The following is a 24,959-nucleotide window of genomic DNA, read 5'->3' as shown; positions in this document are numbered from 1 at the left end:
TGATACATTTCTGAAAGCAAGAGTGCCAGACAATGTCTATAATAATTGTATTTATACAATGTGCAGTTATAAACTCGAATATAAACTTAAATAACAACCATAATCCTATGTATAGTTACAGAAATGTAGTTTTATTCTTTGTTTTATCAAAAATGCCACCTTAAATACAGAAAATCCTGTATTCCACTTACAGTGGTTTTTTTTCTTCATAAAATTACACTACCCATTTCAATAAACAGTGCATTCTTGTCATTTTACTTTTTCAGGAAATTTGTAATATTTCAAGAAAACTATTTTTATTTTACAGAGTTCTTAATGTTTAACATTAATGAAAGTATAAAAACAAACGTCCATATTGTAAATGGTTGGTGATAATGTAAAAATGTTTTGTCTTTATCATTAAAAAAATAAATTATGAAAATATTTTATTATAGTAAGCAATCTCAAGGCTTTATATGAGCACATGGATTTAAATATGAAGTATGTTGAAGACTGTGCTAAAAGCAAAAAAATAAACAACCCCATGAAACCAGATGCCCTGACAGAGGCAAAAATGATATACAGCTACATACCGCCCCCTAGTGTTGTAGCAACCACAGTGCTGGATTCCTGACTCGCTCCCAGTGGTGAGTAGGCCTTTAGATAGATGGAGTAGGTGTTGGCAGGCTCCAGGTTGGTGAGGTCATGCTGGTAGGTGGTCTTGCTGACAGCTTCCTGCAGCTCTTTACTGTCTGGTTCTGTAATCAGCATTAGGTTAGTTATATATCTATATTAAGAAGCTAGTTTACAAAGTACAAATTAAACCATTAGGCATATGAAAAAAAGTACTTACCTCCAATTTTGCGGATGTGCAGCACATATCCGATGATGCTGTCTGTGACCTCAGTGGGAGGCTGGACCCAGGAGAGCTGCAGGGTGGTTTTGGACAGAGCTGTGGCTTTCAGGCCCTGAGGAGAGTCGGGCAGCTCTTTGCCCAGAGACACAGCGAGGCGAGCGCTCGCCTGGTTAGTTCCTGCGCTGTTCTCGGCTATACACTGGTAGATGGCCTCATCTTCAGATGTGATACGTGTCACTGCCAGAGTACTGGAAATAATAATTGAGACAGAATTATAAAAATGTTAGGAAGATAGACAAAGACATATAAGATAAAATATTTTTTAAAAGTTTTTCTCATTTTAAATAGAGATTTTCCATTGAAAAGGAAAAATAGTTATTAGGCCAATCTCTGTCATTATGATAGAACATAATTCACTCAGGATGTGACCCAGTTTTGAATTGCACACTAACACTAACAAGGTACTGAATATATACTTAAAATATATACTTAATAACCTACAACTTTGTTTGAGTTTGATGGTTTATCTGGTCTAAAAGTGTTGCTATGCTAAAATATGTCTTTGTATTTGTAAAATATTATTGTTCCTACATACTAAACACTGTATTCTCAAAACATTAAAGTATTACATACTAGAAAAAAATTATGATTTATACTTTTACAATTAGGATGTTAGTAGCTTACATCCAAAAGTGTACTGACATTGGGCCTCATTAAGCATCTCAGAATAAAAGTGATCATTCTCATCAGATGCATACCTGAGATCAGCTTTGTGCAAAATGGCATTAACTGACCCCAGTTCAGCATTTTAGTTCTAAGAAGCTTAATAAATATGGGTCATTAAGAGACAACTACACAAAGCAAGTTGAGACTGACATCTAGTGGTGAAGCATTGGAACTGCATCTGGCAATCTATATTTTACACCCTTACTGAAAGTCTAGAAATACAAAAATAATGCTCTCCTCATGCTGCCTTATTTGGTGGTTAAGGTTTGATATGTAAAAAAAAACTTAATTAAAGACCTTTATCAAAAATATCTGGGGAAAAAATTGCATGTTGAAACTGACATCTAGTGTTGAAACATTAAAACTTCTTAAAAATCTCTGGGGAAAATATTGATATTTACCTTGAAATAAAAATTTCTAATAATTTTACCCCCAGATAAAAATAGACCTCTTTCTACATGTTGCTGGACAGTAACAGTAAGTCTATTTGTACCTGTTGTTGTTGGTGAGTTTGACGTTGTCTCCAGGTGTGAGGATCTTGCCATTCTTGAGCCAGATCAGGTGAGGTTCAGGGACTCCTTGAGCTACACAGGTGAACACAGCACTGCCTCCTGCTGGTTTGGATACAGATTGTGGCCACTGGAGGAACTCGGGAGGGGCTGTGTAGAGAAGAAGCAGGTTGAAGAAGGCAAGGATGAAGTGGAAAGAGAAGTGGAGAACATGAAGATGTAATGGAGGAAAAGAGAGATAAAGGAAAAGGAGAAAGAACACTGGTTAGGATACTCGTAGACTGCATTTGGGCAGAGATCAAAGCATAGACGTCTCAATTTGATGCAGCTGTTTCATCCCCATATACTCTACATCAGTGATACTTTGAACCTTAGGCTCAAAATTCAACCCTGAACTTAAACTTACATCTTTTAAACCAAGTCTGAATGATTTTTTTTCTGAATGACCCTAAAGGACCCTCCCCGTGGACAGATGTGGGCTCGCCGTTCCACATGACAACCCTTCAGCAGCCTCACAATGGCCTTGCATATATGTAGAGCTCTCCAGACTCCTGCACCATGCATCTCATTGATCTATTGACACCAGCTAAAACTGAACCCCCACAAGACCCCCCAACAACCCCAGAGAAAAAACTCTCCACACCAGGGAAGGGGGTCTGGAGGGGGTCCATGGAGGTGTGAAAGGTCAGGGGTCACAGGGAAGCCTATTTCAATGGAGGACCATTCATCAACGCGGGCATGGATCTATAGGCCGGCATAGATTTCTCCACCAGTGGGGCCCCAGTTTATAGAGTAACGAATGAGTAAAAATATAGATCGACTGCACCCTAAATATCCTATTCCACATATTAAAACTCCCTAAAAGGAAAAAATTGATTGGATACATTTCATGGAAAATTGATTTTCTGAAATAAAATGCAAAATTAACATCTTAAAATGAAGAAAAGGCAACAACTAAACAAGGGGGATTGCATATTGTTTCAATATCTTACATCTGAAGCATCTAGCTAGTTGTTCACATGTTAAATTAGTTAAAGAAGGGGCTCTGGGTGATATTGTGAGGGATGGTAGGTGGGGGGGTATGCATGATGCATGATGAGACTATTGTGCAGCAGAATAGAACGAGTTATCCCAGGGAAAGCCTTGAGAATGACAAGAGTCTCTGACACTTTTGTCCCCATCCTTGAAGAATACTTCACACTCCAGCATCAGTGAAAATTGGAAAGAACGAAGAAAGAATGAACTGAGGATAGTGATAAGGGTGTGAATCAATGGCAGGAAACCCACAGAGAAAACCCATAGTTGATGGACATTTCTTATGCCTTATTTCCATTATATTTATTTTAGGTAGTGCTGGGAGTTAATTGAATTAATTTGATTAATGGAATGACTGTATTAATAATGAGAAGCTGCCAGAAGGAAACTCTGTAGATATGCTTGTGCTTCTGTCAGAAACCTGTGAAGAACTCTTATGTGGCAGTAATTTTATATTTTATATTTTTCCTTAACTGAAATATAAAGGGGTTATTTTTGCAAAGTGTTCAGTATAAAAGATGCTCTCTTTTCTTGTTTTTATTTTGGTTTCATAAAAGTTTTATTATGTCTGAACAGTTTTGATCTTAAAGAAACATTAGTTCCCATATTTATATCCCATATATGATAGCTCTAAATGGTGCTATTTGTTGCAATTTTGAACACCTATTTATAAAAAAATAATTTAAAAAATGCTTTCTCTAGTTGTTATGCGAGAACTAATTATAATCTAGAATTTGCTTATATATGTGAAGAATATAAAATAGAAGTATATACAATAGATTGGATTTTGCAGTCCATAGACCTAATTTTATTTGAGTAAGTTTATTTATTCTGGAACTTTGTTTGAGTCCATCCAATGAATAACCATATATTAACCATTTCTCTCTTTTGGGAGAATTCAGTTATTTTCTATTCTTTTTTTTAACTGTTATATTATTTTCCATAATTAAAAACTAGAATGTGCTTTATATAGACTTGGATATCTCTTCATTCATTCAGGCACTTAAAATAAAATAACTTGTAACAGTAAAGAAAATAATAACTAATTTTTCTCAAAAAAGAAAGATTATTTATATTAAGTTATTCATTGAAAATGAACATTATGGTTCTAATTTAGAGATCACTTGTGTTTGATGCACTGTCTTCTCCCTGACCACTCTATGTTTAAGCTGTGTAGCAGTGTTGGTATCCAATGCTATTTTAATGCCTCCCTGTTGTTAAGAAAAGTCTGTTTCAATGTAAAATCAAAAGCAGGGCTGTTGGAGGGCTCTTTGGGGGATTGTTGCCCACGTTTACAGCTGATCCACTTTCTCCTTACAGCTGAGCCCTAACTGACAGCTTCAGTACGCACTGACCTCAGCCAATCTATAGTACAGTATTGATCAGCTGTTCTGTGAGCAGGATCTTAGAGCTGACCTTGAGCCTGAGCAGGAGGTCATCCTAATGCATTTCTATTTCTGCTTTTATCTGTTTTCCAGTTTTCTGTAATAAATGGGCGTTGCCTTGCCTAAGGGCTTTGATTGTGATAGTAGAAATATATATATCATTTCTGTCAAAAGACAAACACAGCACATTAAGGGAATAGTCCACTATATATTATCTATAAATGCTCAAATTGTTATCAGGCAGTTTATAACTGGTTGATTTCTTGCAGTTTTAAGGTCAGGTTTAGGATTAAGTTTTGCTTGTGTTGTAATTTGAACATATGTTGTGTTTAGCAAACATTACTAGAAATAGAGAACTGAGTACTACAAATGGCTGTTGATACAATTACATTGGAAGCTTATTGTAGGCCATGTTAGATAGTTATGTCTAACTGTGGCCATAATGCTAATCTTTTACATAACAGCTAGCTGATTAGTAAAAGGATTAATAACATCAGTACTTTTGTGAGTTGTTTTTGTGAGTTGAAAGGTATTTTCAATTTACTGTATGAATTGTGCTTAATATGAATAAGTGCTTATAAACAAGTTTTATTTTATAAATAAATAAATCCTGAGGCAATTTTTATCTATCTATCTATCTATCTTATTTTGATTGTCTGCATGGATTTGTTGTTTAAATCTGTTTAGTATTTAGTTTGGGATCCCTTGATTTAGAGATGCCTATATGTATGTTACATATTTTTAAACATGGCCAAAACTTGATTCTTTATGGTATCAGTAGTGGTTCTTCAATGGCATCACTCAACTTACCATTTGTAGCACCTTTATGTTTATTAGTCTATAAATGATCATATTAATCTGAGAATTTTTCCCACAGACTCTGAGAAACCCCTTTGGTGATCTGGCAGCTGTTGGATCTGCATTTTAAAGCCCTCCGTCGACTGCACCATCATTTTTCATATGAAAATTTTCACCCCAAATCAGAAGAGATAAAGGGGTGAATGAATACAAAGCCTCATGCCCCCCCGCCTTGAACTTCGTCTCCCTACGCCTGACCACCAGCTGTGACGAGAACAACTGACCCCTCCAACGTGGCGGAAAAAGTGGGGGGCAGGGATGTGCGGGCGGGGACCGTCACCCTTTCTCATTTGGGAGTCATAAATTCTGCTTGACTCCACCCTTCATTGGCTGACTGTCAGGCCAGACTCCGCCCTTTTTCGACTGCTCTCCTCAGCAGCCGCTGGGTCAACGTCAGAGGTGAGAAATGATGTGTCAGAGGTCAGAGGTGGCCTTTCCTTTCACTAAAGCTACAGAAAACAAAAACACACGTTCTGCTGAGGACATCCTACCATACTACCTCCCTTCTGTGTGTGTTCAGCCCTGAACTCTGGGTCTGCTGGAGACTGGGTTCAAGTACAAGGTGGTGTGTTATTGTAAGAGCCAAATGGGAATAACAGATATTAACCTGATTATGATTTTAAAATGTGTGGCTTTGGTTGTAAAAGCTGATTGGTTGTGCTACTTCTAAAATCATTGTAAGATATATTCACACACTTTTTATTTAATTGCATAAGTCAAAAGCATAAGCAAGAAACTAAAGTAATGTTCTTTAAAATGCTTTTGAGATATTACGAAGCATCTTGATTTTCATGGTACAATTTATTATGACAAGTTATGTCATTATGTTATGTCTTATTATTTATTGAATATGCTTTAATATAATGTATGTAACATAATAGTTTTGGATGGCATGCTAATTTATTAAAGGACAGTTCTTAATCTTAAATTATAGTAGTTTGCAAAAAATGACTGATCACTGGTTGGCTGCAAAAAGTAAAGTATTTCTCTTGGAAGGTGTTGTTTACTGCATTTAATATCAACAAAATATTAGATTATGTATCACCAATTGGTGCAATTATCATATATGGATGTATCATAATGGTTATAACCTGGCTTTATTAAGGCCAGTGTTAATGTTTGAAATAAGTGAGCTTGAAATATCACTGGATTGCTGCCAAAACAATGTATATAAGTATGTAAAATACAAATACAGCACATTATTACAAAATTACTGAATCACAGTACTTTAGCAGTGTCTCCTTCGGAGCTAACATGTATCTCCAAAATAGTAACTTTGCAAGATAGGGAAATTACTAATTAAATTTTATTAGACATACTTAATTTCAAGTCATTTCGGAGATATATTATTGATGCATTTATCATTGAAGTTTGAAACCATATGAAAAAAGCCACTGTGTGTAAATAATGTAATACTAAAATCAACAAAAATAATGAAGCAACAATTTTCAATCTAAATCTATGAGGTGCTGGATATCCTTCAATCTGACTGAATGTAACACTGTGTCTTTTTATAGAGGCTTTAGAGATGGCTTCGGACTGGATATTTCTAGTTGTTAGAAACACATAAGCTCTTTGTTCTCTTACCTCAAAAAGTGAATCAATAAATTAATGAATATATTAAAGATTATGCCCAAATGACTGCACTTCCAAAGCCCTTGTATAAGACTGATAGGGGGAAGTATTGATTGATCAGGCCAAGAATGGACACTTGGGATATAGATGGGGGAAATACAGCGGGGTTAAAGGTTTTAACGGATACAAGAGAGGACAATTTAATTCTACAAAATCTCACCTGTGCTCAGTTTAGGTGTTGTTTCCCCTCTAGCAAATAATTAGTCAAAACAGCTCTTGCTGGAGGCCAATATTGACTACAGCATGGACGGCTTTGATTACAAGACCTGCGTGTTTTTGATTACACTGGTTATGTGTTATGTTTTGCAAATATAAGCAGTTTTCATGAGGTAAAAATGAATTTTCTTACCTTCAGTGTTTTAAAACTCCCACTAATTGCAGACTTAGTATATAATAAAGCCTCATTTTCTGTCAGAAAAAAAAGCTTATTTTCTATAATGACTTCTCACTCTTTTTTATATATATGAGCGATTCTTAACTATGATTTAGCTTTTTTCTCTTTATATATAACAACTGAAAAAATACAGTTTTATTCAGTTTAATTTGTATATGCAAAATATCAACAAATAGCAATGTTTAGATTTGCAACTATTGTTGCAACTATTGTTGCATCAGATATGCAAACTATTGTTTCTTCTACATTTAAAACTTGTATAAAACCAATGTCTAAACAAAAGTTTAATTTATCTATTTTTTTTAGGAATAACAAACGGCACCCTTCAATTAAGCTTTTAAACTGAAAAAGGTGCAAAATCAACCTTATATTTCAGTTAAGGAGAAGTGTAAAATACAGGTTTCTGGCAGAAGCACAAGCCTATCTACTAAAACACCCTCTGGAATCTTCTATTAGAATATTAGTAATGTTCAATTGCAGTCAAAAACGAATACTATTAACTGAATTAATTTGATTAACCTCACAGCACTACTTCTCACATTACCAAATATCACTCATAACAGTCTGTCTTATGATCATTAATGGCCATGTTGTGGTTCTCACCGACCAATTGTCATATTACCCTGAAGATATCCAATTAGAGAAGGTAATGCCATAGAGAAATACGAGCAGGCTAAGCATATAGACAGCAGCGAGGTGATGGATGAGCTATGTCACCATGAGGCAGGGAGGGGGAGGCTCCTCTAATGGCAGACTCCATTACCAGAGCTCCACCTCTCCACCCTGAAGTCCAGCTGGACAGTACCGTCGGTGCTTAATTACAAAACATGCTAGTCAAGGGTCTCACACCATCAGTGTAAAGCAGGAAGGAGGGAAAGCACCCCCACCCCCCAAACACACTCCCCCTGCAGCCAGGGGCAAAGGTGAGCCAGAGAGAGAGCCTGAATATTGACTTCTCACATGCTGCCGACCAATCAGCTTCCAGTGGTCAAGTCCAAATCCAATTCGGGAGGATGCCTGGCTATCACAGCACCTAAAGTGCTCCTCTGCTCATTAGCCTCACACACACACACACACACACACACACACAAACACACTCTGCTCATTGTCATGTGCATCTGTCTGTGTCATGCTTCATTGCACTGTGAGTGAATTCACAGGAAATAGCACTCTGAGACCTGCCTTATAGTCAGGAGAGCAGCTACAGCCGACCAATCATAGGTCAGCTGTCCTCACACATTTACAGCTTAACTCTACCTTAACATATACTAACCTTCAAAAGTTTTAGAATACCTCAGATTTTTACAGTTATTATTGACACTGCAGCTCTCCATGATCAATAACAATAACCTGAAATGGTGCAAAGTTCAGTGCCCGCAAATAATACAAAGGTAAGCAATAAACGAGAAGCAATGTAATGTAACTTTAAAAAATATATAGTTTTTTAAGAATATACGTAACTGATTACCAACTCATGTGTTACTGCACTATGTAGCCACAATATTTAAACAACAATGAACATCTGAATTGCTGTCATAATGACATAATGACTAAAACACTTGACAAAGGAACTTTAACTTTTATTAAAATATATTATAAATAAAGCTGTGCTGTAAATACTATTTCTTACACCTTTACAAGACTCTTGGAATCTGGAAAGAACTGAAAAAAGGTCTAACACACTCAAATCTACACCAGCATCAGCATCAAGTTCTAAAAGTCAACAGCTTTTGTGATGGGAAGACTTGGAGATGCATGTTTGTTTCCATATGAAGTGGCAGTATAAGAAAGCACTGCCAGTAGAAAACATTTGACTACAATACAATACCCATAACTTGGTTCTGAAAGGAAAAAAGGTGCACTAGGCCTAATCTCTGTCTGGGACCTGGTCCTAAAACTCGCAAACAGTAATTTATAAGAGAAGCAAAAAGATCTTAAAACTCAGCCAATAGAATTAGGTCCTTAGGATGTCCACAGAGTAATTATTTATGTGTTATTTAACCAACAGATGGTTTAAATGACTTAATAGTCTTTTCTGACATTCTCACAATGTTTTCATCGAACTATGTGCACTGTTATATGAAACATTTCCTAGACATACAATTTAGCTGAACATTACTGTCCCACCTTTAAGATCACATACTGCTTTATAACATCTAAAATGTACATACTAAATATACATCCTAAAGACAAAAGTGTATAGACACCTACTCATTAATCGGTTCTTATGAAATCAAGAGTATTAAAAAAGAGTTGCATTCAGTAACAACAGCATTGGATTGTCAAAAATAATTTATATGATTCTCCTGCACCATTTTGTTATAATGTCTGACAGATTATTTATGTTGTTATGAGTGTATTGATGAACTAAGGACGCTTACCTTGAACTACCAGCCTGCCCAGAGCCGTACGCCTCATCCTGGTGCCAGGGCGATTGGCAGCACATACATACACTCCAGAGTGCTGCAGGGACACATCAGAGATCATCAGGTTGCCTGTGCCCAGAACCTGAATACCTTCCACACCAATGGACCTTCCATCTGGAGACACACAAACACACAAATATACACAGTTGAATAAGAGATCTTCTTAGTTACAGTATGCATAAAAATCGAACACAAGTTTGATCACAATTAAAATTCTACTGGTTCTAACCCAGTCTGCTCCAAGACACAATGGGCCTTGGATTTCCGGTGGCAATACACTCCAAAATGGCTGTCTGGTGAACAGTGATGGTGAGATTCTGAGGGCCAGAGAGGATAACGGGTTCCTTGTAAATGCGTGGAGCTCCTCCTGAGAAAATATGGAAGAAAAATCACAGAAGATGATGAGTTCAGAGCTCAGTGCAACCTGTTAAAACTGGAACTGAACCAGTGTGACATCTGACACCATGGCATTTCGAGGAAACTACTGGGATGGTTCCAATTATTAATAAACAAGCAGCTTTAGTGATACTAAACATGACCTTTTTTTCTTTTGCTGCAAATCTAGGTCTTTAACTTGCACCCTTGCTGTTGGAACAAATCACTGGGATAGAATTTCACTTACTGGACCTGGATTTGCCACGTTTGCCATTAGGGTTGCAGAAAAGACGAGATTTATTTATATTTTTTATTCTGTTTTTAAAAAGCAGTAGAGTATTTACTGACCAGTGATGTTAAGCAGGGCCTCATGACTGTAGCGGGTGTTAGCAATGTTGGTGGCTACACAGCGGTACACTCCAGCATCTGACCTTTTCGCTCCTGTGATCTGCAGGATGCCCATGGGGAGGAGAGTGTACCTGAAGAGAGAAAGAGAGAGAGACAGAGACAGGTGTGTTAGGTGGGTTGAGGGGGAGAGGGTAAATGAGATTATTTAAGCAAACAAATGAAGCTTGAATATTATGAGTCTCTGAATTACCTGTTGTCTAATGTGCTGATGGCCATGCGGTCTCTCTCCCAGGTGATGTTAGCTTCTGGAATGCCATTTACCTGGCACTGAAAACGAGCCACACCTCCCTCCTCCACAGTCATAGACTCAGGATGGGTGTGGAACTTAGGAAGAGCTGTGTGAAACAAATAGATAGCAGGTAAATAAATTGAAGCCAAGATACCATATTAAAGAGTTTGAGAGGTTAGTAGAGTATTCAGTCCATCTTATTCACACTGAACTTATAAGAGATGGTTTAAACCAAGTTTTTGTAATTTCACAACTGACCTTAACATCTAAACACACCCACTTATTCAGTGTACAACATTTTGGCCCCACATATTACAATTATAAATGGTTACCCCACCTATTCATGCTGAAGATATAGTGCTCTTGCCCGAACCAGCATTTATTCAGTAGTCATATCAGTGTTAAAAACTTCATATGTTTAATTGTAAGGTAATGAAGGGGGGTTTTAAAGAAATAGACTGTTTGGGTCAAAAACCCATTAATTAGAAGGGTATGGGCTCTTATTAGGGCTGAAAAATAATAATAATAAATGTTACAAAAGGTTCCATAAAAACCCATGCAAGAGATGTGTGTGGAAGTGAAGAATCTTCAAAAGATAAAAAAAAAAACATCTCTTAAAGTTATTTACAGTGTACAGATTAAAAGTGATTCATGAATGAATTCATATATTAAGTTAAATTAAAACATTGTTCTTTATGGAACTTCATAGAGCATCACTCACAGTGCCCTTTGTAGCACCTTTAAGTGTTCACCTTTAATTGTAAGATGACAATGAGCGCCAATTACAGATATGGTGAATGGCTGCCGGAAAAGAATGATTTGTTCTATATAGCATGACAAGAATAATGGTAGCAGTTCTGTATCTATAAAAGAAAGATATAATATGTTTTCGACATAAATTAAAGAGGACTGATTGCCTCAATGGAGATCATACAGGAAAAGGGTAAGATGTGTTGACTACACAATGCAATCCAAATAATCTGCTTATTTGAATAATCAATAAATGGGTTTCAGGGCTGGAAGCCTCTAAATGGGAGAGCATGGCCATGAAATCCCCAGAAGAGGCTCCCAGTGAAAACTAGGATTTGGATCCTCCTAGTATACTGGGCTTAGATTTATTAGGAATATGGGTAGTTTGGTTAGGCCTATTTAGTAGTTTATATTTCATTTTATCCATTCATACAATACTAAAAGCTTCTATAATGAATAAGCATGTGATTTTAGCATGTGTGACAAAAGTCCAATTAGTTAGATTCAGGATAATTGCATGGAATTTGCAGATTACGGTCAGATATCCCTTTAACCGACTGATCCCAGGGTTTATAATTCAATTATTAATCATAAAGCAGAAACTGTTGAGAAGTGTTTGTCTATAAAACTGATATTTATTAAGATAAGTGCTGCAGTTATAAGAGTAAAGAACATAAGTGCGGGCTTAGATATAGAATATAAGGGGTTTATTGCACTGCAGGTCTATTGCTCATATTCAAATCCTAACAATAATTAACCAGTAACTATTATATTATATTATAAACTATTATATAAAACTAATATGAAAATTCCCACTCTAAAAGTGTTCAGATGTATTACTCACAGTGTTAATATTACACTGGCAATATTGGTTTAACACTGGCTTATTTCCTGTGTATGCATGTTATTATCAGGCAAGTACAATTACATACTCCTATGAGATCTCAAATAATGATGCTTATAATAAGCCAAACAACTTGTATTTAAACTAAAACATTAACAATAAAATGAACACAAAATTATAATCAGGATTTATAATCCCATACATAGGCGACCTTGCTAATTTCTGTATTTTCTCTGTAGATGATTACATAAACTCACATGCGAGCATGACGCGGGCCTTGCGGCTGACCAGCATGCCGTAGCGGTTCTGTGCAGCACAGTGGTATTCTCCAGCATCAGTGGAATCTCCATCTCGTCTCTTCTGGAAGCTCCGGATCAGCAGCGTGCCATTGGACATAACTTTCATGCGAGAACCAGTGAGCACTGCTTCCCCATTCTTATGCCAGGTAATAGTGATGGGACCCTCTCCCTCCACCTTGCAGTCTAGCATGAGTGGTCTCTCCCGTACAGCGATAACATCACTGGGCTCCACCAGGAAAGCCAGCTCTGAGCCATAACATATACCTGAAGAGGAGACAGTGAGAGCAGTGGTCAGATTGGGTTTAGATTAGACTGGACATACTATTAAATACTTATGATGACATGGGTGTAACTGTGCAGGTGGGCCAACCAAACTATAGTGTATGCGGGCCTATAGTTACCCTTTCCCTCAGATTGCTATATTTACTAAATGTTATCTTGATTTTTTTTGCAATGAGCACCATTTCGCACCATTTACAAAACAAACTGAGGTAATGTCATTATATTTTATCTGAGGTCCACAACATTATCTCTACTTCAATTGAATTATAATAGATGTCAGGTAATGGTCCTTCTACTGTTACCTGAGAGTATACCTACTATCATTGATGGTCTTTCCGACTTTATCTCAGGTTAAATTCTCATACATTGCCACCTGATATGATATCTACTCTCACTGATATTTTTGTAAACGCCTTGCCAATTTTATCAGAGGTAAAATTCTCATTAGACACACTAGCAATTACAGCTCTGGAAAAAAATAAGAGAGTACTTCAGTTTCTGAATCAGTTTCTCTGGTTTTGCTATTTATAGCTATATGTTCAAGTAAAATAAACATTGTTGTTTATATAAACTAGAAAAAGATTTCTCCCAAATTCCAAATAAAATTATTGTCATTTAGAGCATTTGAAATCAATATTTCAATATTTCATATGTTCAGAAATCAATTTTTAATGAAATAACCCTGGTTTTAAATCACAGTTCTCATGCATCTTGGCATGTTCTCCTCCAACAGTCTTATACACTGCTTTTGGATAACTTCTTCCTCTTGATTATATTCCAGAGGTATTCGATTTGGTAAAATCAAAGAAACTCTTTTTTTTTCCAGAGCTATATGTCAAAATGGAGACTAAATGAATATATTTTCTTATTAATGTCAAACTATTGCTTGCCAATATTACTAACCATGACATTCCTAAATTTCTTCCATTATTTTTCTTTTACAAAGCAAGGAATGTATACTTGAGCCCCAGGGCCTAAGGATAGACCTTTCAAATTCCAAACTGGACCCAGTATCCCCTTCAACTTTGTATCACTAAACCAAGACTGGCCATAACAATAGGGCCAAATGCTGTGCAGCCACTGAGCCAAAAAGGTCTGTCACAAAGGCAGATGCAGGCCCAAAAAACGAGTGAGGGTTATGAGGTTATGAGGTCAAGTTGGAGGAGCCACTTTTGAGTAAGCCCACCCTGATGACAAAAGCAGTGTGACGACTCCTTTCCCAAGTCCCCCCCCAAAAAATGCAATCAACCACCAGGAACCATCAGCTCCTCTCTCAGATTGGGCCATCTGCCCCCTACTTATGCAGACCCCCACCCTTCCACAACCCCCCACCCAGACCCCACTTTCTTTTCACTCTGACTCGGAGGTGACTTTCCCATGCCACCGGCTCACCCTGGTCCTCTCTGAGTGTCAACTCTTACGCCATGGCTGTTTTCCCCATTCTCTTCCCTTTTCAGAGGAACATCCCCAGACTCAAGTCCACCCCAATGCCCTGAAATGACCCTGAGAGAGAGATGGCCACTGCCTCTGTCCCAGCTGTTGTTGGGGGAGAGCGCTCTAAAGCAAGTCTGCTCTTGAACTTGCACTAGAAGATGTGAATTAGCAATCTGCAGCATCTGTTACGTGAACAAAAGTTAACCCTGAACCAATATGCACTTCATTCACGTCATGACGGCTATGATGACTGGGACTCTCGAGCATGCACCTGCTTTCATTTCTGCTGTTAACCATCACAACATATTCTCCTGTGTCACCCTGAGATTTTACTGACAGCACTTGGCTCTTTAAACACAGCTGAAGTACTTATACATATTCTATTTTCTGCAATAGTGATGGCCTCATGTAACACACCAATCAGCTCTAGATTGTAAAAAAAAAATGTGCTTCTCTGAGAATATCATGGACTTCAATACTAGTACTAGTAAAGAGCAACTGCATGCTTCATTACAAAGTGCATAATTAGTAATGTTTAATTGGATGTTTGGCAGTAAATTTCGAATGGAAGTCACAGTATAAGTCTGTTAAATGCCTTAGCTTGGTGGTATGCCATAGGTATAGATAAATACATAACCATATCTACTTTTAACTGCGAGAATATTTGTTATTTACATGTTGAAGAGGGTGGGAGGCTTATGAGACTCTAAAAGACCCCTCTGAGAATCTGTCTATTTTCTGTCTTCTTTAGCTTTAATAAATTCTGATCAGAAGGAGGAATCATCTAATTAGCCATACAATTCTACATGGTGAAAAGTAGACCCATGGTGACAAGCTTCGACAGCAGAAAGATTTTTGTACTCATTAAAATCTAGATTATACAATGAAATTTAGGACAACACAAACATATATTTTTTGATGGCCACATCATATATTGACCACTGATTCATTTTAACATATTTGAGTATTTTCTAATTCAAATAAGAAGGATTGTCAGTAACCATACTTCATTAAATCTCTAGTTTATGTAATCCTAGTTTTTTAATTGCTTTTTCTGCTAACCTGGCACTTCTAATATTATTATGTTTTTATCCAATCTGCATACCACATACTATTTTCCACCAGTTTTTACTAGAAATGTTTAACACAGGATCTCACAGGATCTAGCTTCAGGCCTTGTCATGGACTATCTGGGCAGTTTGGTCAGTAACCCATGTTACCACCAAACCTTAGTTTAGTTTAGACCATCAGTTTTGAGGGGCATCAGTTTTAAGGGGACATCAGGGAATTGTTCTTTCACACCCATTATGATGAAGTGTCTCCCTCAGCAGATGTAGAAGAGACTAGCCTGGCTCAGCTGTGTGGTAATACTAGGGTTAGCTGTCTTCTGACCCCTAGTCAGCCCAGCCCTGCCTTGTCCCCCAATTCTCACTCACCAGTGCTGTTAATAGAATTCATGTCAGAGACCCAGAGACCATGGTGGGGAAGGGAGGTTACATCACAGGAAGAAACAGAATAGTGGGAGCCCTTATAAAGGCACCACATGGTGCGCTAAAACCAGCCTGGGATGCTTATATTAATGGTAATAAAGAGTCTAAGTAGGCCAGGTGCTTCAAATTTGATATATTTCTGCCTATAGACCTTAAAACATATTGGGTATTGAGTGATTTTTGTTTGATACATAAACAAACATTTATTATTAGGGTATTAGACAAACACTTCTCCCAGCAGACCACAAACACACTATACATATGTTGCAAACACAGGATGCAAATGTCTTTTTGTGAGTTATTATGACAGTAATGTAGTAACTAGAGTAAAAAGTTAACTATGGGCTCAGATTGTACAGTGTCTTAGGGCTTAAACATATCATAACACTATACAGTATTTACATGAGCAATCGCATTTTTTCAATTGCAATTTATGTAACTACTCTTCAGAGATGTTGTGATCATTTTTTAATCTTTATATTGTTAATAATTGTTATTGTTTCTACTTTTGTGTATCTTAGTATCTTATCTGATAATTTCATAACTAATTTCATTATTATTTATGAAAGTCATTAGTCATTATTACTAATTCCATTATTAAAAGTGGCTTCAAAGTATTCTAGCCAAACTGTTGTTTAATTAATGCGGTACAATTTTCACCCTATTTCACTGAGGCTTGAGCTGGATTACTATGGTAGCATATGTAGAAAGGATCATGCAAAGGAGTTCCTCGATTTTAAGGCCTTTGAAGTCACTCCAAATGTATTCATTTTTAGCCTCATGTCCAGGTGTTCATTGTGACATAATTTGCGGGTATATTTTTGCAGTATTATCCTGCTTTGCATGATTACCTTCCATTAAATAAAATTGTTACCTTATCCTTTTACTTACAAAACTGCCCAGCATGTGCTAATAGCTAATGCTATGCTAATATACTAAGTCTCAGAATGAGTTCAATTTCATTCACAGTTCAAAGACAAAATGCCAAAATGGGTTCTGAAGTGATTGTGGGGTTTGGGGTCTCCAGAGCAGACGGAGGCCTCCATCCATCCCTGCCCCTTAGGTTCTGACCCAAGATGCTGAAGGGTCATGAGAGAGTTGGAGATGGGTGGGTCGGTGGGATGGGGGTTTGTGACGGACAGCCTGTGTCCAGTCACCACAGACATCTCTAGCCCTTTGTAATCCATTGTCTCCAGCTGGAGTTGGCCATGAACTTCACAGCTATTGTGGTGGTCAGGCCTTGTGTTAAGCTTCCCCAGCCCCCAGGCTAAAACTCTGAAAGGGTCTGGACACCCACGATAAGGCAAATATAAGCAAATCCCCTCACTGATCTGATCGCAATCCTCAGACTCTTTCTCTGTCTGTGTCTGTTTTTGCATTTATGTAAAAGCAAGTTTAAGAAAACTTGGGATGGTAGAGGCTTAGGCTTTCTAAAGGCTCTGCTTGTATTAGGCTTCTCACTTTTATCATAACTTTTTAAAGCAACACTCTGAAGATATTTTGAAAGATTCTCCATGTCTGGGCATAAATCATCCATCAAAAAGGATGCTCTCTTACGATTCAGTAAACTAACTATAGGAGAAGATGAAAACTATGTCAAACTTTGGATTTTTTTTTTTAAATCTACATATCTTTGGATTTTGAGTTTGTCTTGGTTATATATAGGCCTTTCTATTAACTTTCTATTTTATGTTGCAACTTGAGTTCTAAGATCTAACGCCTCTTCTTATGTTAGTTCTCTGTATAGGTTCATGACAACATTTACTTTTACTTAAAACTTTAAGACAACACTCTGAGGTTCTCACATCAGATTTTCCATGTCTGGGTCTATATTACCAAACCCAAATCAAGATTCTCCATGTTTAGGCATACATTGTACACCACAAATGATGCTGGCTCAGAATTTGTATGGTACAGCATTATGAGAAAGAGAGAACTTGTCATCCTTCTAAATAACAAAATTCAAGTCTTTTTTAAATTTACATAACATTGGATTTTGAGCTAATCATGGTCCATATAGAACTTTACTATAAAGCCTTTTTGTGTTGCGACCCAAGTTCTAAGATATGTAGAGCATATATTCTATTTTAAGCTCATTATAATTTCTTTGTGGGCCTCCCCCCACCCCACACAAAACAAGAAAAAGGATTGAGAATCATGCAAACTTGGCCTCTGCTTACAAAATGTGTTACAAGCCTTTGAACAGAATTCCAAATGCATATGCACATTCACAAATTCCTTTCCCTCTCCTTTCGCCCATTATGTTGACAACTGCAGCAGGAGCTGCAACGCAAACAATGGCTGAATAAGGAGCTAGGAGGAGGAATTGTAAAGGGCCTGGGAGGAAAAGGGGGCTTGTGGGGCTCCGTGGAACGTAGCAGCTCTGAGACTCCGTCTTTTGTCTCTGTAATGGGAGTTAAACTATCCCTGACTATGACCGCCACATGCTCTTTATCAGCATGCTGCACAAACACTCCTTTGTGCTGCTATTAGGGAGGCCTCACATCCTTTTTGTTTAAGAACTGATTGCCATTAGTAGGCATATGCCAAGTTCAAAGTCACATAAACACCCCACCATTTCCAATTGAACTAGGAAACAAATGCATGTCATGTTTGCACCTCCTCTTTAATGGGGCCCATTGTTAATGCCTTTTGTCTCAAAACACTATAAGTGTGCCTATACTGTTACAAATGTGCTGCTCTCTCAATTAGAGATTTCATGACAAATAGCAGTAACTGCTAATTAAAATATGAACAATTTGATTATTTTTTCCTCATATCCTTAATAAGTTATGTTGACAAATTATCACAGAGTGGTGTAATGGTAAATGCATTTGCTGATTGGATTGTGCTTGATGGTCAACACTCTCTTTGCCAAAGGCTTGTCAAACCACAAACCGTTAGGTAGGATCAATAAGCAATATCCTCAAATTGGACTGGGAGGACACCACATGGCTTTGGCTGTTTAATTACAGGGATGAGGGCCAACAGAAGGGACCTGGATTTCTGCTGAGCTTCAACTTAATGGAAAATAGGTAAAATGCATCATTAATGTTAACTAAAAATTGTATTCTATTATTATTATTATTATTTTGTGATTTCATATTCTTGTGATTGACCACTCTTGGTCGAGTTGGTTGGAAAGATCTTTACATGAAACTGCCAAAAGAAACCCAAATGAATCATAGGAACATCTGCTGATAGCAAACATTAAGCAGAATAGTTTAGATATGTTACATATCTGCATTACATAATCAAACCAAATCTTGTTTGATCATCAATATTAATGGTGGTTCATCAATAAACACTACAAAGTAATGGGTTCATGCAGAACCCAATTTGCTTAATATCCTCAAAGATAAGAGGCCTTTGCAATAAAACTAAAAGAGATGAAGGATAGAGTAGAGTACAATCTTACTGTACAAATTTGCTAATTTAAAATTCATTCAGAGTGGTGTGATGGTGTGAAATGTGTTGTTTTAGAGGAAGACACACTTGGAATTGTTTATACTGGTGGTGTATTTAAGGGGAAATTATTCACAGTGGTGATGACAGGTTAGGACAACCAAAGTTTTTAATGCTACCAAAAGTTTTGCTCACAGAAAGGTTTTATATAACATGAACATGCAGAATGCAGAATTTTGCCATTTTTATATTCATGGCATGGAAGCTTATTAGTGTTAAACTTTACACTCTCAGTGTTAATTTAACACTAACAGTGTTGATTTAACACTGCCAAATTTCCTGTGCAGAAAGGGCATTGTAAATGAAATAGTACCCCCCAAAAAACTTGGTGGGAATGGAGGAACTCCTCCAAATTTTCTGTCTTAAGAATTGAAATGGTCAATTAACGCTTATTGGAGATTCACAATCAAATACATATATCATCTCTTGCTTACTTTTCCACCAAGTCTTTTAAACTTAAATGAATCACATAATTTCTCATTACGTATACTGGTTAATGTATCAAATATATTCCTTTTTTGGATGCAATGGAAGTTGTGGACCTTTATTAAATAACTATTACCCCTGTGGAGTCAATAGTTAATAGTCAAACCTTTTGTACTTTCAGTTTACATGAAGTTTTTCCATGCAGGGTCATAAATATAACTACCTTCAATTGATTACACCTGTATAAACACAGCGATTTTACATCAGTTACAGGTTTATAAACATTTGTGTTTAGATAAACTTTCACTATCAATACATCACCATTACTTATATTGTTATTACTGGATTATTAATGAGTAACAACACTGTTATTAGTGACACTTATTTTAAAAAAGGGCCCAGTCATTGTTTTGGATTTTGGAGGCTTTAAATGACTGTCTCGGGGGTTAACCACAATGTCCAAATCACTTTATTAGTCAGGATCTAATGCTAAAATCTTAAAAACTTAAAAGTTTGACCACTTCCTCTCTAGGCCTATGGCTTACACTTTCCACATGTCTCCCTACAGGAAATGGCTTTGGGATGGGATTATCTGCACAGATCAGTGCTGTGATATGTCCAACATCTCAGGCTCATAATTGTACCTTCAGCAGGGGAGAGCCCTGAAGGATTACCTTAAGCCAGAGCAGAGATAGAGACATCCCCCGCCCAGCTCTGCTCCAGAGTGCACTGGCCTGATTCACTCCTATTGTGGTCTTGTGGATTAGCTAGAGGGGTGTCTTGTCTTATTTAGAGGGATCCACCCGGCCTGCTAGAAGATCGAGGAAGACCCAGCAGGCCTGGGGAGGGGGGTGTGGACACAGTCACTAGCAGCTGCAGGGGGTTACCCTAACACACACACACAAACATGCATGTGCACACATACAGATTTAATAAGGTTTCAGCCCCAGCCTGTCTCCCCAGAAGGCCCAGCCAGTGTTATGGAGATGAGGGTGTAGGGGTCAGGTCAAAGGGGGTGGGGAGAACTGGCCACCATTGTCTCTATGGCCTCTTTTTTTTTTTTTTGGTACCCTTTCCTTAGTCTGCTCCGCTGACCAGGCGGGGGACCCCAAAGGTTAATGCTGCCCAAGGTCATCAAAGCCCCTTCACCATGAGATCATGGGTCTCCCTCCACCTCCCTGGGACTCACCACCTCCTTCTGTTCAATAAGCTTAGTGCTCTGTTTATTTATGGTTCTGGGAGAAGAATATGTACCTCCAAGATTCATAGAAATAAACATAGATTTGAAAATAAACATTTTTAATTCCATGTCTAGCCTAATTTAATTTAAAAAAGACATATAAAGTCTTATTATTCTACATGGTCTGCATAATCAACCTATTGGAGGAGATGTTAAGCAGATGTATATATATATATATTGTGTGTAGATGCCATAAGCAGATGTTCATCGTGGTTCATAAGAAAGGCCTAATGCTGCTGTGGAGAAAAGCCTGCTGGTGCTTTTTTATTAAAAAAAATATGCTGCTCATCATTTTATATGTATGCATTTTCAGTCTTGTTTAAAGTGACAAAATAATTGTTGGCCAAACATATTTATAACAAAACTGCCCACACTGTATAGAATCTGTCTATACAATCAATTAATAAACGTCTACATTACTGGTAAATGTGATCTTTCTTGAGAGTAATGAATTTGCTTAAATATATAATTATCCCACTGATTCTTATGTTCATCATCACCAGCACAACAGCACAGCACAGCTAAGAGAATGACCTGCAGCTCATAAGCATATTGCTTATACTTCTGCTTCTTCTTCAGTCAAAAAAACATTAGAAAAGATATTTACAATGAGTTTCATTTCAGGTTATTTATGCTAATCATTCGTATTTAATCCACTGGATTAGAAGGAAATCAGGAAATCAAGAAGCCAAACACCAAACTCAATCATCTAACAGTGAATTTTCCAGTTTTCTTTACACAAAGAGGCAAATTAATAAAGTCAATTAATGACAAAAGTTAACTTAGAATAGACCACAGTTAACCAGCAACTGGGTTTAAGTTATAAGTGTTATATAGGCACATTGTCATTGTCATTAAAATAGCTTATATCTCCAAAATGCTAACTTTACAAGGAAGCAAACACATTTATAATGTTAATTTCAATTCAATGTAAAAAGGATTTTATTTAAACCAATTTTTGGAGCATTTATATAATTTCTACTGAACATTTCTTATGTTTTCTAAGAAATTTCGACACAATGTAAAGAACAACTTAACTTAAATTGTAAGATCTATTACGTTTTTTAAGTGACAATGACAACATGTCAATATATGCAATACTATTAGAAGAGTAAATGTGGTAAGTGAATATTGTAATAACTACAGTGTCTCTTTGCAAAAATAGACTTTCAAAATTCAGAATACAGAATTGGGCAAGTGCACCCTTAAGAATAACCTCAGGTCTGATGTGATACATTAAAACTAAAGTATCGTTTTTAACTTAACTTTTATCTTGAGAATTAAATTAAATGAGAGTTAATACAACGAAAATCAGTGTGCAATACTCTCAATTTCTTTTTTGTTTATTGAATTATTCAAGTTCGAAATTTAGGCCTAAATTTTATGGGAGCGAATCATTATTGCAGAATCTTAGTGTAACTATAAGAACTTCTGAAAAGAGAACAATGCTTTAGGTCCACTGTAAATGACACTTTTCCACCAAAGTGGAGGCAGAGAATATATGATGCAGAAATACATGTCAACACACAATACCATCATTATAAAGGTAGTTTGGCAAACAACAAAACACTGATGTCCAGCAATACCAGGTTAGTCAATGTCAGAATGCATAGTCTAAAAAATAGTTAAAATTAGACAATTATTTAAGTAAAAAATAACTGTGAGAATATAAATACTTACATGAACAGACGAACATCAGTAAAACGGTCAGTAGAATCCGGGGCTTCATCTTTACGAGTTAATCCAGTAATGATGCAAAAAATTCAGCTTCTTTGTGTTTTTCTCAGGTAAAATGTCAAATTAAATTAGCGGCTAATTAAAATCTATCAATGTATTAAAGTTTTCTGATATGGATTATTAAACTACGGCCCGTTTTAAACTTTTAGAAACATTTCTTTATCGCGATTTGGCAGCGGCGCCGCTGTCCGGCCGGCTGGTCTAGTCCAGAGTCGCGGGTATAATAGCGCTCGGACTGTTCAGCCTCCGCTAAAGGAGCAGCGCTCATTAATTACGGGGCGGATCGCCTCTGGTCACTGACTGGACACTGAGACCACTGCTGTCCCCACCTGTATTCAGGCAAGCCTGGAGCTCTGCCCTGTGATTGGCTGGAAGTCAAAAAGATGGAAAGAAAAAAGATGGGAAGTAAAAATGTTAAAATAAATACAGCACTATAGATTAGAGCAAAACTATCTGGCTATAAATAATTATAAATATGTATACATGCATATACAAAAACGTCTGACATACAGCTCTGGAAAAAATAAGAGACCACTTTTTAGGTTTTGCTATTTATAGGTATGTGTTTGAGTATAATTAACGTTGTTTTATTCTATAAACTACGGACATTTCTCCCAAATTACAAATAAAAAAATGTCATTTAGAGCATTTATTTGCAGAAAATCAGAAATAACTGAAATAATAAAAAAAGATCCAGAGCTTTTAGATCTCAAAGTTCAGAAATCAATTTTTGGTGGAATAACCCTGGTTTTTAATCACAGTTTTCAAGTATCTTGGCATGTTCTCCTCCATCACTGTTTTTGGATAACTTTATGCCACTCCTGGTGCAAAAATTCCGGCATTTCAGCTTGGTTTGATGGCTTGTGAACATCCATCTTCCTCCTGATTATATTCCAGAGGTTTTTGGTCAAATCAAAGAAAATAATGAATTTTAAACTGTCTCTTACTTTTTCAAAGTTGTAGATTACTAAGTTTCCATTACACATTTCTTACACTTAGACCGTCAATCAGCAAAATGGTAACTGTTGTTTTTGTTAACTGTTCTTATTTATAGAATTTTATAGAATCGTTTTTTATTTCTTATCTCAATATAAAAGGCTAAATATAACCTAATAGCTCAGAATAAATTTCAACTTTAAAACAGCAATTGTTTGCTAAGTAAAAAAATACTCAAAAATGTAAAGGAATGTTTAAATATTCAATTTAATATGTATACTTAAGTAGATGTCGATTTACTTTGGAAATAATAAGACTAAGACTTAACTGTGAGTAAACCAGTTCATATGCACCTGCTAATATAACCAATCCCAGCGCAAGAAGCGCAACCCGCCGAAAAACGGGTGGAGTTTGAAGCTATATGCTCTCCAGCTTTGACAGGTTGGTCTCCTATCAGCCAATCAGAACTCTTGGCTCCTCCCTGGTGGTGGTGATGTGGTGAGTCTTTCACGCCTGAATGATACTCAATAGAGCAGATCACCACTAGTAGAATTCAGCATCCTTTAAATCCGGAGTAACAACAAACTACTCAATTAGCTAACTTTAGCATGCGGATTATAATATGAATAGACCTTCATGCAGACTTAATTGACTTTCAGTTCTTTCACTGAAAGAGGAGAGCATTTATTTAATCATTTACCAGACCTGATTCGATACAAGACAAAACCAGAGACCTTTACAGACAGATCACAAAAAGACCAATTAGACTAATTTTGATTAAAATACAGAAACACCATTTCCTTCTCAAAACCACAAAATCACACTGGGCTGTTAATAAATAAAAAGAAAATGAGTGTGCAGAATTAATTCTATGTTAATTATATGCTATTTTAAGATGGTCGAGTAGAGCTTTCCCTGATCTCCACAATGCAAAATATTCTTATGAATATGAATAAGTAAAATGAGTGTATTTGCATTTTGTAATACAGTACTGTGCAAAAGTTTTAGGCACCAAAGCAAATTACACTAATCCATTTATCTCAGCAATATGAGTGTTTTTGCCTACAAAAACACCATATATGCTTTTAACGGATTAAAAAACACATACATACAGTAAAAAGTAACAAGGAATTCTCAATTTTAACTAAGTATATTATATCCTGTGAGCCAAGCTGAAGAACAAAGTGTAGTTCCAGATTTCCCCTGGATGCCCTCAGCAAGCAAGTGTATATGTTCAGTTC

The 24,959-nt window shown here is 36.8% G+C and overlaps 1 protein-coding gene across 1 annotated transcript in view; it reads right to left on the bottom strand.

The window, feature by feature from the left end:
* Positions 1-23,033, bottom strand: part of si:ch211-57n23.4 (immunoglobulin superfamily DCC subclass member 3) — a 33,004-nt gene extending 9,971 nt beyond the window's left edge. The window contains exons 1-9 of the mRNA XM_015608490.3: positions 22,726-23,033; positions 12,667-12,972; positions 10,777-10,921; positions 10,527-10,657; positions 10,033-10,170; positions 9,759-9,917; positions 2,055-2,220; positions 833-1,083; positions 573-737 (exon numbers count right to left, since the gene is read on the bottom strand). Of these exons, the coding sequence (XP_015463976.3) occupies positions 573-737; positions 833-1,083; positions 2,055-2,220; positions 9,759-9,917; positions 10,033-10,170; positions 10,527-10,657; positions 10,777-10,921; positions 12,667-12,972; positions 22,726-22,774 (1,510 nt within the window). The 5' untranslated portion in view covers positions 22,775-23,033. The remainder of the gene's footprint in view (positions 1-572; positions 738-832; positions 1,084-2,054; positions 2,221-9,758; positions 9,918-10,032; positions 10,171-10,526; positions 10,658-10,776; positions 10,922-12,666; positions 12,973-22,725) is intronic.
* Positions 23,034-24,959: the final 1,926 nt, after the last annotated feature.

The sequence above is a fragment of the Astyanax mexicanus genome, chromosome 3 (assembly GCF_023375975.1).
Source record: "Astyanax mexicanus isolate ESR-SI-001 chromosome 3, AstMex3_surface, whole genome shotgun sequence".
NCBI lineage: Eukaryota > Metazoa > Chordata > Actinopteri > Characiformes > Acestrorhamphidae > Astyanax > Astyanax mexicanus.
This window is presented reverse-complemented; position numbering and strand designations above follow the sequence as displayed.